This window comes from Carcharodon carcharias, chromosome 12, assembly GCF_017639515.1.
Source record: "Carcharodon carcharias isolate sCarCar2 chromosome 12, sCarCar2.pri, whole genome shotgun sequence".
Lineage (NCBI taxonomy): Eukaryota > Metazoa > Chordata > Chondrichthyes > Lamniformes > Lamnidae > Carcharodon > Carcharodon carcharias.
The window spans coordinates 132,466,066-132,480,692 of record NC_054478.1 but is presented as its reverse complement, the minus strand read 5'-3'; the positions used below and the strand labels follow the sequence as shown (position 1 = coordinate 132,480,692).

The 14,627-nt window shown below is 45.9% G+C and overlaps 1 protein-coding gene across 1 annotated transcript in view; it reads left to right on the top strand.

Moving 5' to 3' along the window:
* The window catches only part of col6a1 (collagen, type VI, alpha 1), a 99,572-nt gene that overhangs the window by 40,798 nt on the left and 44,147 nt on the right, over positions 1–14,627 (top strand). The window contains exons 21-25 of the mRNA XM_041200627.1: positions 2,054–2,116; positions 3,797–3,859; positions 7,892–7,942; positions 10,056–10,091; positions 13,971–14,033. Coding sequence (XP_041056561.1) covers positions 2,054–2,116; positions 3,797–3,859; positions 7,892–7,942; positions 10,056–10,091; positions 13,971–14,033 — 276 coding nt within the window. The remainder of the gene's footprint in view (positions 1–2,053; positions 2,117–3,796; positions 3,860–7,891; positions 7,943–10,055; positions 10,092–13,970; positions 14,034–14,627) is intronic.

The window sequence follows — 14,627 nt, the reverse complement described above, 5'->3', positions numbered from 1 at the left end:
TAACCTATATTGCCCCTCCTTAATAATTTAACCTTTTGGCCCTGGTATCCTTCTGGTGAATCTTGTACCCCCTGCATGGTCAATATAACTTTTCTGAGTTGGATTAAAAGAAAACCACTTGAAAGGTGCTGTGCATTGTAGAAAGGACAAGAAGCTGAAGTGGGGCTACCAGAGCTGTTATACATCCTGGCCAATTTTCCTTTGCACAACAGGTTTATAATGATCGAGCACCTAATCCACTCTCACCCAATTTCCAACCATGCTAAAAGTGAAAATGAGCCTTGTGTTGTCAGGGGACTGAGTTATGAGCAAAGTTTGGAAATACGTCAAGAAAGGTGGTGGGTGAATGAGACCAAGTTTTTATAAGGGGAAAATATGACAATAAACAGTATAGAAAAGGCAAAGCTCGCAACACTACTTCATGTTAAACTGGAGGGGAGAAATTGTTCCTTGGGCCTAGAACAAGTGTCAATTGAACCAGTTTCCAGGTGCTGTCTCCTGAGTCTCAGTTGTGACTGAAAAGAATCCAACTCCATGAGTCAGTCACTTTTTTTCTGGCAGCCACCTAAGACAGGCCTGACGTCCCTTGCATGCCTTAATGTCCTCTTTAAGGACCCTTCAGGGGAATGAGGCTGTCCTGAGCAGAGCAAATGGTTGGGCCTACTCTATTTGGCTTTTCCTGTTCTGGCTGAGGCTTATTAGTGGCTGACACTGAACTGTTAAGTAAGTCTGTATTTTGAAGCTTGATGTGGAGCCAGGTGTACTCCTCTAGGTCCGCAGTGCACCAGCTGAGGGCCACTACTGGCCCATGATCAGCCCCCAGTCCTGCTCTTCTTGCTGATGCACCTCACCACCCCCGCCAGCCTCTCGGGTGATTAACTAAAGACTCTTGTTGGCCAAAATCTGAACAGGGCTGGCAATGGGCGAGCTGCTTCCGAAGGCATCAGCAGCATGTCCAAATGAATCAAATGAGGCTCAATTTCAGGTAGGCCTCAATCCTCCTGTTCATAGTGTGGGGGAGGGGGTGGAATGTGTAATGTATACATGCCCATAAATTAGACCAAAATCAACTTTTGCCCCAGGGCGTTGAACACAACTTCTGTGGCCCAGTAAGAATAGAACTCTCTTGGATTTTAATATGATTTACAGCACTGTAGACTAATAAAGGCCAGGAACCATGGTAACCAAACAATTCTGGAATTTTCAACAGCATAACACACACCAGATGCACAAAACTATCCAGATGTGCCCATATGTTAGCCAAACCTTGAAGCAGTGCATTTAACAGAAATTCAGGAAAACTATTATAAGAGTCAACGTTGTCTCTCAAAGTGGTAATGAATAGCAAGAAGCGGCTGTGCCATCTGTCTATATTTTAATTATGGAGATTGCGGGCAAATTTGTTGTTTGCTGAGCCCCTGCTGCAAACTGGAAGCACCTCGGGAATGATATAAGTAAATTCAAAGATTTCTGCTAAGGTTAAAGTGCCAGAGGTTTCTTGCGAGTCAGTGCAAGTGACTCCTGCCTCACACCGACTCTGACCTGGCAGTGTAGACACTGACATCCAACTTAAGTCTGTCATCTCACATAATTTTAGCATGACACCGTGTGCCATCAAGCAGGTTGGACTTGTTCTCTGACCTTCATTTCACCACCTAAGAGAGCAGAAATTGTCCTGTCCCCGAATGTTAAACTTTTATACCTCTAATGTTTGGGAGGCAGTTCTGCCTGTGTGAATATCTGAGCACGCATGGGCCCATATGGGAGAGTGCTGAGGGCATTCGTTAGAGATGCTACAATATGACTTAACATTGGGGATAGAGAAGGAAAAAATCAGCTGCAATCTCAGCTCTTGATCAACAAATTATTTACTCTCAAGATTTGGGCATCGCTGACAGTCTATTGCCCATCTCTGGTGCTTGAGAAGGTTGATGGTGAACCATCAATGTGGTATTTTTGTTAACTCAGTATAAGGGTGGGATGGTCATTCCACCTACCCAATGTGCACTCCTGCTGCTGTGACTCCTGAACACTTTGCCTTCCTTTTTCTCAGGGAGAGCCTGGCCGACCAGGACCTAGGGGATTTAAAGGCGATATGGGACGTCCAGGACAAGAGGTTTGTATCGTTTACTTGAACAATCTAATTCCAGTGTAGGTTTGGTCAGTGTATATGGTCTGGTACTTTGCTGTTGGCCCTTACAGGCTGAGCCGAACCCCAACAACCAGACCCACTCATATACTGTGGCAAGAATTGGGGAGGAATGTCTCGCCGATAATAACGCTGCTCCCCATCCTGAACAGAGTTTGTGAAATGCTCTTCCACAAACGTGAGGTGAGCTTACAGGCCTCCATCCTCTTTGGATATGGAGGTCAGTAAGTGCCCACCTGCCTCCCACACACCAATGCAGCCCACACCTCCTATTCCCTGGGCAGTCAGGCACTTATACCCATTTAAAATACAAATCAGGACCCTATCATGTATATTGAATCGTTATTGCCGTTTTTGGATTGGCCTGGACCAGGTTGTGCATGTTCAAAATGAGTTCAAAAGGTAGATCCTCTTTATTAGCGTGGGGTTGAGAAGGGTAGTCTTCCAGACCCCTGAAAACAAGCCTGGTATATTAATGGTCTGGCACTCCCCCCAACACCCCCCCCCCCCCCCCCCCCCCCCCCCACCGCCAAGCCCACCTACATTACACCACCTCCAGGTATTGGGCCTCCCCCTCTTTGAACCCAGAGATCCATCTGAATCAGATCCTAACAGCTGGGAATTTCCAGGCTGCATTGGGTGCACACCATCCCAATAATGAATGCACCGTTGTCCATCATCATGGACAATGCCTAACATGTTTATTCCTGGTTGCGAATGTCCAAAACTCGACTGGCTGTCATAACTTGCCCCAACTTCCATTTGGCTATTACCACTGTGCTCACTGGCTCCCAGTCCAGCAACTTCTTGATTTTAAAATTCTCATCCTTGTTTTCAAATCCCTCCATGGCCTCACCCCTCCCTATCTCTGTAGCCTCCTCCAGCCCCACAATCCTCTGAGGTAGCTGCACTCCTCTAATTCTAGCCTCTTGATCATCCACTACTTTAATTGGTCCTTTACTGGTGGCTGTCAGTTGTCTAGGCCCTAAGCACTGGAATTGCCTCCCTGCACCTCTCTACCTCTCTTTCCTCCTTTAAGAGGTTCCTTAAAGCTTACCTCTTAAATTAAGCTTTGGTCATCTGGCCTGAAGATCTCCTTGTGTTTTGGTCTCACACTTTGTTTTATAATGCTCCTGTGAAGCACCTTGGGATGGTTTATTCCATTAAAAGTGCTATATAAATATAAGGTGTTGCTGTGCTCTGTGGCACCACCCCCTCTCCTTTGCTTCAATGCCAGCAGATGCCCCTTTGTCAATGTGAGGATGCTGGAATGGTGGGAATTCACCCCTCAAAGAAAATCCTGAACCCTAGTTGGTGCCTGGAGGAGATTATTGTTTGTTGAACTGAAGTTATCCCCAGCTACACCACCAATGTGTGAAAAAGGAATAATTGCCAAGAAACAATGCAAACCAAAGTCAGGCTTACCCATGAGCTAAGACTCTGAGAAAGAATATTATCCAATATAGTCACTAAGAAGTGGTGAATGTAAGGTGCAACAAACCAACCAGGGATCAAAGAGACTGCCTCCTTGATAATGCAATTCATGGCACATCGGTTTCACTCTATTTTCTTTGTGATAGTGAGTCCATTCTGAATTTGTAACTGAGAATTCTTAAAGAGCTAATTAACGTTTCATTCATCCTACAGGGAGCCAGGGGACCCAGAGGTCCAAAGGGCTACCCAGGTGATCCAGGCCCAATGGGTAACATGGTAAGAAAAAGCACAATAACCAGATTTGGAAGCATAAAATGCCATTTGTACTCTGTCAGTATCTGAAACACAAAAGTCAAATTAATCTTTCATGTAGAAGCCTTGTGACACAGCAGAATTAACAACCCACTTTCTTCTAGTCACTTTGCAAATGTTAAAGATCCTGGACTCCGAAATAACACTGTGGCATTAGCATGAAGACCTTTTTGTTTAATCACATTCATCCCTGGGCTGTGGGCAGAGTTGGAAAGGCTAGTATTTATTGTCTATCTCTTGTCCTTCAGAAGGTAGTGGTGGAGTTGCTTCTTGAACCACTGCAGCCCGTATTGTGAAGGTATCCCCACAGCCCAGTTAGGTTTGGTGTTCAGAATATTAATCACGCGGTGGTGAAGGAACGCTGATTATATTTTGGCACGGTGTGCAACTCGAAGGGGAACTTGAATGTGATTGGTTGGTCATGCACCTGCTGCCCTTGTTGTTCTATGGTGGAGATTGGTGGTGAAACACTGACGACTTGTCATAATGTATCTTGTAAGTGGTAAACGCTGCAGTCAGGTGGAAAGTCAGTGGTGTTGGTGGAAAGTTTGGATATTTAAGGCAATGTTCAGGCTACTGATAAAGTGGAATGTTTTGTCCTGGATGGTGTCGAGCTTCTACATGTGGCTGCACTTGTCCAGGCGAGTAGACGGTATTCTGTCACACTCCTGGCTTCCAACTTTGGATTGAAATCCCCTCCTTCACTGGGGCTCCAAGTTCCACTCTACAGTGAGGCTTGAGTCCAACCTTTTATACTCTTACTCCATCAAATTGGCCTTCCTCAGGAGGGAGAGTAGGACCACATGTCATGGACAGAATTTTCCACTCCTGCCAATATTGGGAATCATGGTGGGTGGGGGACCAAGTTTTGGAGGAAGGTCAAAAATCAGTTTTCCAACCAGGAAAATAGTTTGGAATCTTGTTCTCCAGACTTTTGTGTTGGCTTAAAGAGTTGAGTTTCCTGTTGATCTATACGTCGGGAACCCCATTTGTATCTCATGAATGCTCATTAAAAGCCCAACACACCGGAATATTATCACCCTCCAAATTAAGCGCATCCCCCCAGAGAGAATTTAGGAAATTCTGTTTCGCGACTGTATATAAGTAGCTTGCACCTGGCATAGTAAACTTCTTCCTGGACTTTGAGGTCAGTAGAACCTGCTTTTGCCTTCCTTTCACACCATCGTTGAGAGATATCAGCTGCACGTCACGCTGGCTGTGCCAAGGCTGGGCACGGGGGAGGGGTGAAACCAAGGCGGGACTAGTTGGGGGGGGCAGCGGGGTGGAGTCGAGGAGCAAAGTGGAAGAGTGAATGGCTGTCAGTGTGCCATTTTCAAATATGGTGCCTGGATGTTGGAACCTATGAGATGATGGTGGGGCGGGCCACTTCCTGACTGTCCCACCACAAGATTCTACCTGCTCTTCACGGCTGCATAATTAATAACAGCACAAGATCTTGCTGTTATGCCACCCCGCTTTCCAGCGGAAATCGCTTCAACCACCAGATTTAGGCCAGGATTTTCTAGCCCTGTTGTCGGGGGAGCCACTGCCGGAGATTCGACGGCTCCACCAAAGGTCCATTGACTTTTGGTGGGACTGGACAATCCTGGCAGCAGGCGGGTCCGGAAGATCCCGCCCTTAGACTCTGGAATGGAAAACACCACCCCAGGGATCTACAGGGATTGGGTTGGGTTGTGGTAAAGGAGACAGCTCCGCAGCCTCTGAGGAAGTTTGCAGAGCTTAGAAGGAAGGGAAATTGGAGACAGAATTTTTGGGAGGAAGGTAGGAGCAATGGAGAAAATGATGCACTAGTACGCTGTCAATCATTTACCTCAGGAAGTGAAGTTGCTGGTTTGTTAGTGCACTGCAATGCTTGTGGATTTCAATGTTTCAGTTGGGAGTTCTTAGTAACACATTTATCATTATATACCATTAATTCAATTAGGTTCGGCAGGAATCCAGCAACTTAATCTTTTGAAAGCTGGCCCAGAAGGAATGCTAACGTCAGACCCTAGCCCTAGACCATTTATAATGACAGTACTGTAGATTGGGATTGGGCTGAATGTGATTCTATTGCCAGCAATTCCTCAGCCAGAGGAGCTTCCAATGAGGACTTGATAGGCCGCCTGCCTCAGTTCACGAGATTTCAGAACGAGCTATAGACTCCCTCGGGCAGCTTCCTTTACAGGATAAAAGGCCAGTGAACCACTTGTCCGCCAGCCCGCCCCCAGGAATTGCACAAGCAGGAAAATTAGTCACGGTAACCCCCATGCACCCTTGTAGAATTGGGAAGGCCAGTGAGTGAATCCCAGGTTCCTCCGCAAGATAATGGGAATAAGGCACATGAATCCACATGAGTGGAGAAATGCTGGCCGGGCTACCCAGAGATTGTGAGTTCAAATCCCGATGTGGCTAGTTGTGAATTTGAATTGAACAAATCTGTTCATTTGTGAATTGATACCAGAAGTTAACCATGAAATCTGTTGGATTACCATAAATGCTTGACCAGCTCATGAATGTCCTGCAGGGAAGGGAAGCTGGCTTGCATGCGAGTCCAATCCCACATGATGGTGTCCGTTTTGAGTACTCCTGCTTGGCAATAACAGGGCAGTAAAAGCCTCAGAATAGGGTTGGTTTTCTTACTGCCCCGGTAACACTGCAAGTATGGGGAGCTCCATTTTGAAAGGGGCCTACCACACCTGAGGTCTCAAAGCTCCTGCCTGTTTCAGGTGAAAGCACCTTTTTAATATGGGAATTGGGACTCTTTGTCGTAAATAGGACCCTATTTGCTATAATTTAAGTAGGAACTGGTTAGAACTAGTGGACAGTTGTATGTGCATTGGAACTGAGGCCCAGCAAAGGAAAGCCTCTATTTTTGTGGCCACCAGAGGAGCATGAGTGCACCTCCAGGGCACGTAGTGAATGGGCCACTACCAGCTTGAGCCTGCTTTCCCTGTCTCCAAACTACCTTGCTGTTGGCAGCTCCAGACCAATTTCCAGTCTTCAATGTGCCAAGTTGTATTAAGGCACTTGTAGCTCTTCAGGTAAATTCAATTGAGTCTCCTTGAAGCTAGTGGAGGGTGATATTGGTAGAAGGGATGGGGGCAATGATGCAGGGAAGGGGTGGTATCTGTGGTGTAAAAGTGACATTCCACCCGATCCTGTGGCTTTCCCTCTCAGCATGAGCTCTGGTTAAAATCGTCCTCCATGGATGCAATGGGATGTTGCTCATGAGGGCTGAGGGACTATAGCTATGAAGAAAGATGTGAGATCTTTTTGTTCAAGAACTGAGATGTTAGTGGTAGCTTCATAGATCGTGAAGGCCTGTGATGAGGTAAATAATGCAAGATTGCTTTCACTGGTTGTTGATGCGATGTGAGAGGTGAGCAAATGAATCACCAAAGAATTAATGGAAGATTTTGCAGATAATGCTTAGAATTTGGAGTTCCCTGCTGACAAAACATATTTTGAAGCAGTTTGAAAAGGGAATTAGATCCTTTCATATGGAGAGTGAACAGAGGTTCGGAGTTAAGGGGGGGTCAGTTAGCTCAGTTGGCTGGAGGGCTGCTTTGTAATGCAGAGTGATATCAACAGCACCTCTTCAACTCCTGTACCAACTGAGGTCATCCATGAAGGCCCTGCCTTTTCAACTTTGCCCCTCACCTGAGGTGTGGTGCCCCTCAGGTTAAACTCACCATCAGTTGTCTCGCTCTTTCTAACTCTCTCTCTCTCTCTCTCTCTCTGGTGAGAGAGCAGCCTCTGGGACTACAACGACTCTCATTTCGTTCAATCACAGAGTTAGACCAAGTGGCTCAGGTGGAGGGAAATACTAGTGAAGAATTTAATGGGCTAAATGTTTGAATCTAACATTCTATGATTCAAAAGATTAAAAAGTTAGTTCCCAACTAGACTTATATGAAGTTTGACTTGATCCTTTTATTTTACTTGAATAGTGTGTCCAGCTTTTTCTAACGCTCCTTTTCTAATTGATGACAGGGAGAAATTGGTAGCCCTGGCAACGGGACCACGGGACCACCTGGATTACCCGTAAGTGACTGCTTTCATTCAATGGCTTAATCATTACCTCTTGCTTCTCATCTCCTTTATTTTGCCTTTTATAAGGCTGTCAAAAGTGAAGGATTTTTACAGCATCTTTCACAACCTCGGGATGTCCAAAGTGCTTCACAGTCAATGAAGAGCTTTTGAAGTGAAGTCACTGTAGGAAATGCAGCAGCCAATTTGCACACAGCAAGCTCCTAGAAACAATAGTGTGTTAATGACCAGGTAATTAACCTTACAGATGTGGGTTGAGGGATAAATATTGGGCAAGGGTGATCCCCTCTGCTCTCCTTCAAAAGAAGTACCGGAGGATCTTATACGCCCACCTGGGTGGGCAGACTGGGCCTCAGTTTAATGTCTTATGCAAAAAGCAGCACTTCTGACAATGCAGCACTCCCTCGGTAATGCACTGGAGTGTCAACCTAGGCTATGTGCTCAAATCTTGAAGTAGGAACTTTCAATGTCCTGAGTCAGAGGCAAGAGTGCCACCCACTGAACCTTTAACACATAGGTTACCTATCTACACAAAAAGAGGCAGAAGTTCCTAATGTTTTTATGGATTAAGACACTACCTCAATGTCTCCCAATTCTTTCCCCTCTGTGACCCCACTTTAATGCTTGAATATTTGTCTGACTCCAGAGTGAGAGCGGTAAGCATCGGGTTGAGTTATTGAACGAGATTTGAGGGAGGAGGGTGCAGGGGGTGTTGTTGAGCGGTGGATGGGTGGGGATTGCTAAGTTGGGTGAATAATTTTGTCCACAATAGCTTTGAAGACTCTGATGGGATGGTGGAGCTAAGAATCATACATGTGTCTAATGAAGCCTTGGCACCAATCGCAGGGGTGTCCCGCCATTCACCACAGTGACCATTACAAGTGCCTCCTCCATTACAAGCGCATCCGCGTTGAACTGAACGGTCAGTCAAGGCACTAAAAGGACAACTAATCAAGGCAGAGAAAAGTTGTTCCCATTGACGAACCATTCAGGGAAAAAATATCCACGTTCCGGCCAGAGTCTCCACTCACCATTATCACCCCAGAGTTCACGACCCCGAATGATCAGCCTGTGACCCTGACGGGTTGCAACCCATAGTTTGGAACCCCCTGCGCCACCGAGTGTTCTAATGTTCCATCAATCAGTCTGGCCTGAGTCAGTTGACCCACACTACAATTGCTTTTGCAGTCCCCCAGGCAAGGAGGGGCTGTAATCTTGATCGCTATCTGGTGACTCCGGATGGAAAGTATAATTGTTTTAGTAATGGGGAAAGAATAAGATGTGGTTTCCTTTCCATGTGAATAACCTGCTTGAACATTCACACCTACGGTAGGAGAGGGTAAGATACAGTATGTGTACCTGACACTTAGGCGGAGTAGCCACAAAAATCTACAATTCAATCATTTAATAAGCTTGAGATTTCTACTCAATACTGATACATTCTAATGTCCAATGAGCCAGAGTTAAGATGAAATGTTCAAAATGGAACCCCAGCACTTCACGTCATTGACCAATTTATCATTTCAGGTATAAGACAGAACAGATCAATACACTGCGTAGCCTATCCTTATCGAACAGAGGAGCTTACATCCCGTTCTCTTAGCTTAGGAGCATTAAAGCTTGCTGTTACCCTCCAAATTATGAAACGTTAAACTGAAGACACATCTGCCTGCTCGGATGGATGTAAAAGATCCTGTGGCACTCTTTGGAAGAAGAGCAGGGGAGATATCCCTGGTGTCTTGGCCAATAATTATCACTTAATCAACGTCCCAAAAAGTAGATAATCTGGCCATTATCTCATTTCTGTTTGTGGGAGGTTGCTGTGTGCAAATTGGATGCTGTGTGGTCTACATTACAACAGTGACTACACTTTTTTTTAAAAAAGTACTTCAATGGCTGTAAAGAACTTTGAGACAGCTGAAAGTCATGGAAAGTGCTCTATAAATGCAAATCTTCATTTAGGCCATTGTAATGGTACAAGTGAAATGGGAATAGTTTAAATCTTTGCCTGAGTGTTAGACGAGGTAGTTTCATTGTCTTTTCTGTGCTGATAGATTCTAACATGGAGCGGTAAATCTGATAAATGTTTTGTTCCTCTTCCCAATAGGGTATCCCCGGCATACAAGGAAACCCAGGACCAAATGTAAGTTGGTGTTCATAATTCCTAGGCTGTCATATATTGTGCTAAATGTTTGGTTAGGGAGTTTACATGTTTATTCAGTACCATCACTGTTCTTTCTTTCTTTGTTCTTTCATGGGATGTGGGTATTGCTGGCATCCCTAATCTCCCTTGAACTGAGTGACTTGCTAGGCCATTTAAGAGTCAACCACATTGCTGTGGGTCTGGAGTCACATGTAGGCCAGACCAGGTAAGGATGGCAGATTTCCTTCCTTAAAGGACATTAATGAACCAGATGGGTTTTTACAATGATTGATGAGAGTTTCATAGTCACCAGTTTGATATTCCGGATTTTACTAATTGACTTTAAATCCCACCAGCTGCCGCGATGGGATTTAACCCGAGAGCTTTAGCCTTGGCCTCTAAATTACTAGTCTAGTGGCATTACCACCACACCAACATCTCAGTAACATCATGGAAGGAACTTTGCTCATTAGAAAAGAGAGGCTAACAGTACAACAAGACTGTCCCACCATTCCCTGCAAGGAGTGGCTGGCAGACCCATGGCACTGGAGGCCAATGAATCTGCAGTTGGGCTAAGTGCCTCTTGTCCTGCAAGCAAATGACAAGGAGCCAGCCTCTTGTGACTGCCCTCCTCTAGGATTGTGGTCTCTTTATTACACGCCAGGACTCAGTGAGCTAGGGAGACTGGTACTTGATGACAAAGGCATTTTTACCTGACTTTTGACTCTACATTCCTGTTAGCCTGGGCACTGGCAGCAAACCTGTGGAAATTTGTTAGACTGGATACAAAGAGGAAAAATATCTCCCAATCCCACCGAGAGATAGGTAGGGGCTGAACATGAAAATACAGGAAGAGTTCAGAGGATGATCAGAAGGGCAAACAGACAGCGAGAGAAATCAATAGCAGGAAGGGCTAAAAATATTCTTCCAGTACCACATGTTAAGAGTGCAGTTAAGAAAGAGGTGATATGCAGTACAAATTGAATTGATACTGAAAATGAGCACAACATAGTTAATCACCTTCGGTTGAGGGCACAAAATGGACAATATTGGAGCATTGCCTATTATAACCCCACTTGATTTTCCTTCCAGTTAAAATGAGGTGTAATAGGCAGTTGATCTGATATCACCTGTTATAACCTCAGCCAATTTCCCTTAGTGGCGGAAGTTGTATAATGGATGATTGATGTAGTATGGCAGTGTGACCACCTCCCTTGCATCACCCAACAGCTGAATATTCCACCCGATATTCAGAACGATTGCTTCCCCTGACTATTAGTAATATGCCTTCTTCAAACAGGAAGACCTTGATATCAGTGGCAAAGGGTCAAGAGAGCTCAGAAAAAATATTTCCCGAGGGACCGCTGGTATTTATCTGAAATAGCTGAAATGGCCTAAAGTAGCAATTTGGGGGAGACAGTGGCATATTGATAATGTAATTGGACTAGTAATCCAGAGGCTCAGTCTAATGCCCTGGGGACAAGAGTTCACCACAGCAGCTGGTGGAATTTAAATTCAATTAATAAATCTGGAATATAAAGCTAGTCTCAGTAATGGTGACCATGACAACTATCACCAATTGTTGTAAAAACCCATCTGGTTCACTAATGTCCTTTCAGGGAATGAAATCTGCCACCCTTAACTGGTCTGGCCTACATTGGACTCCAGATCCACAGCAGTGTGGTTGACTCTTAACTGCCCTCTGGAATGGCTTAGAATGCCACACAGTTCAAGGGCAATTAGGGGTGGGAAACAAATGCTGGCCTTGTCAGCGACGCCTACATCCCACGAAAGAACAAAGAAAAAAAATTGATAACCAATCTGAGGGAGTTACTGAACAGCAGTAGAAATGGCAATGCGGTTCCCATATCCAAAAGAAGGATAAAACAGACACATTCAACAATCGACACCTTGGGCTGAATTTTCCAGCAGACATTTGGAATCATGTGCGGATCCTGGATCTGATGTTGTGCGAATCCTACCCATCTGTGAGATTTTTCCCAAGGGAGCCAATTGACAGCCAGTGTCCAAGAGCCACGTTCAACTAGGGACAGAAGGTGACACTGCGTAGCTGAGGGGGCCAATTGGAGTGCCTGAGGCTGTGGGCTGTCGGCAGCCACACTGGGTGAGGTTGGTACTATTGATGTAGGTAGGAGGCCATGATGGCAACTCCAGTTGAAGGTGCTCTCTGGAAACTTCAAAACTAAGTGTGGCCAAAGCTAACGGCCATCAGTGTGGAGCGGGAACCCTTTCGTACGATATCCTGTGACTATTGCTGTGGCCCTCTGATCCCTACGGCTCTGGGGGTGGGGGTGAGGTAGGTGGTACATGGACCACTTAATGGAGGCTCCAGAAAGCCACCTCCAAGCAACGGCTGGGATTCCACCTCAGTGGGGGGGCTGTCCGACATGGGGAATAAGACTCTGGTGGTCTCACCAATTTGCCTTCAAATGGAGATTTAATTGATCGTAATTAGCTACTTGCTGCTGTGAGGTGGGTAACTAACTGGGTGCCAGCCACACCCTGCCTCAAACTAAATCACCCAGAGACGAGAACGTGTTGGGGGTGGGCAGGGACTGCATGATACAAGATTCTCACTCCTGGTCCCGCCTGAAAACCCACCTCCATGGGAACAGGAAAATTTAGCTCATTAGTGTCTCCCCCACCTCCCCACAACCCCTGCTCGTCTTCACCGTACCCCACCCCCACCCACATCACAAACCACTCTGTCCATGGCAAAGGGTGGAACTGATGATCAGAAACAAACTTGAGAGATTCAGAATCAGAAGATGCCACCTGATTAACCTCCTGGGCTGTGAAATAGTGACATCCCCAAGGGGTTGGGGAAATCCCTCTGACAGAATGTACCCCGGCTTTCTAAAGGCTTTGACAAAGTCTTTCGGGAAAGCTTATTCAATCAGCCGCAAAGCTGGGGGTTCTGTGTAAACCCTGCGCATGGACAGAAAACGGTGGGGTTGAGTTTGGGTGCTCTTGCCTGGCACAGATGAGGTGGGGGAGGGGGTAATGGCCTCAGAATGGCACCTGTCTCCTTCTTGGCCCACCAACTGCAGCAACACATCCGCCCCTTTCTAAATAGGTGCCCAAACAGGTGCCTGTTTGAGGTGATCAATCACTTTTAATATGGAAGTTGGGTCCTATGACATAAAAAGGGCCCCGGTTGCCATTTTAGATTGGAACAGCTTGGAGCCTGGCTCTCTCACACTCTGACCAGTTGCACAAGCAAAGAGAATAGGCTTTGCCAATGTGAAAAAATTAAATCATTTTTGAAAAACTTGGAGGAGCAGGAGTATAGCTCCATGGCCCCAGAAAAATGATGTGGCCTGTTGCTGCTCAGGAACCCCAATCTCACCCCCACCCCCACCCCTCCCCCACCGCTGGCCCCGCTAACCCCCCACTGTTGTGACGAGTGTCACACCTGAGAGGGGAGGGGGTGGGAGGTGGTAGCAGCCACTCTAAATCGACACCAGAGAAGGCGTGGGTAAGCACTAGAGCTGCCACTCCTGTTGTGAAAACTATATACCACAGCCAGAAAGGCGATGTTTGACAGACTGCTTAGGCTTAGCAAACTATAATTTGAACTGACACACTTCTGACCAACAGATGCCTATGGTTACGAATTGTTTGAGAAATTTTCTCAGATGCCCAAAAATCTGAATTCCTTTAAAAAGAAGGAACCACACAAAATACTGTCTCCTCTTATTTCCTCACTGCACATCAGTTCTTCATTATATTCCCTTTGAACTATGAAGTGACAGATTTCAATAGGAATTCAGAAACCCTGAATATCTGAGGGTGAAATCGGAGCTGAAAATGGCCCTTTTCATGTCTCATGTTTCTTTCTGTCTTTCTCCCGCGTAGGGAACAAGAGGCTTCCCAGGACCAAAAGGTGACGATGGGGAACCCGGAGATTCTGGTGTTGATGTAAGTGATGACTTGTGAAGAGAAGTGGAATGGAGAGGCGTTTGCTGATTTTTCAGGAGGTTTCCGTACTTGGTTTTGGAGGGAAGGGATCTGATCTGATCTCAACATCATTTGAATGGGATCTGATCTCGATATGAAATGGCCTGTCAGAGTGAACTAACATTGCTCTCACTCAAGGTGAGGGGGGTGTGGGGTGGGCAGTGCTGGGGAGCTCATTTCTGTCAGGTACTTGTGTGCTGACTGTGGCCTAGAAACTTGGCGAGATTCTCTTTGGGGGCATCCTGCTGTATTCCGTGGCCTTCGTAAGCTGCGTAATGCCTGAAAAACGGTGATACACGCACAAATTTCTAGCCGTGTACAAAAATCATTGAAGAAAAAATGGTGCATGGGCTTTTGTCCTTTTCTTTTTAACATGCGTATTTATTACTTCTAAAACCATTGGCGATGGGGCTGGTGGTGGCTGAAATCTCCGAAAATGTGTCCAAGCAGAATTGGCAACTTTCTTAGGAGATGGGGTAGTTAAATATCTATAACAAAAACAAAAACAGAAAAACCTGGAAAAACTCAGCAGGTCTGGCAGCATCGGTGGAGAAG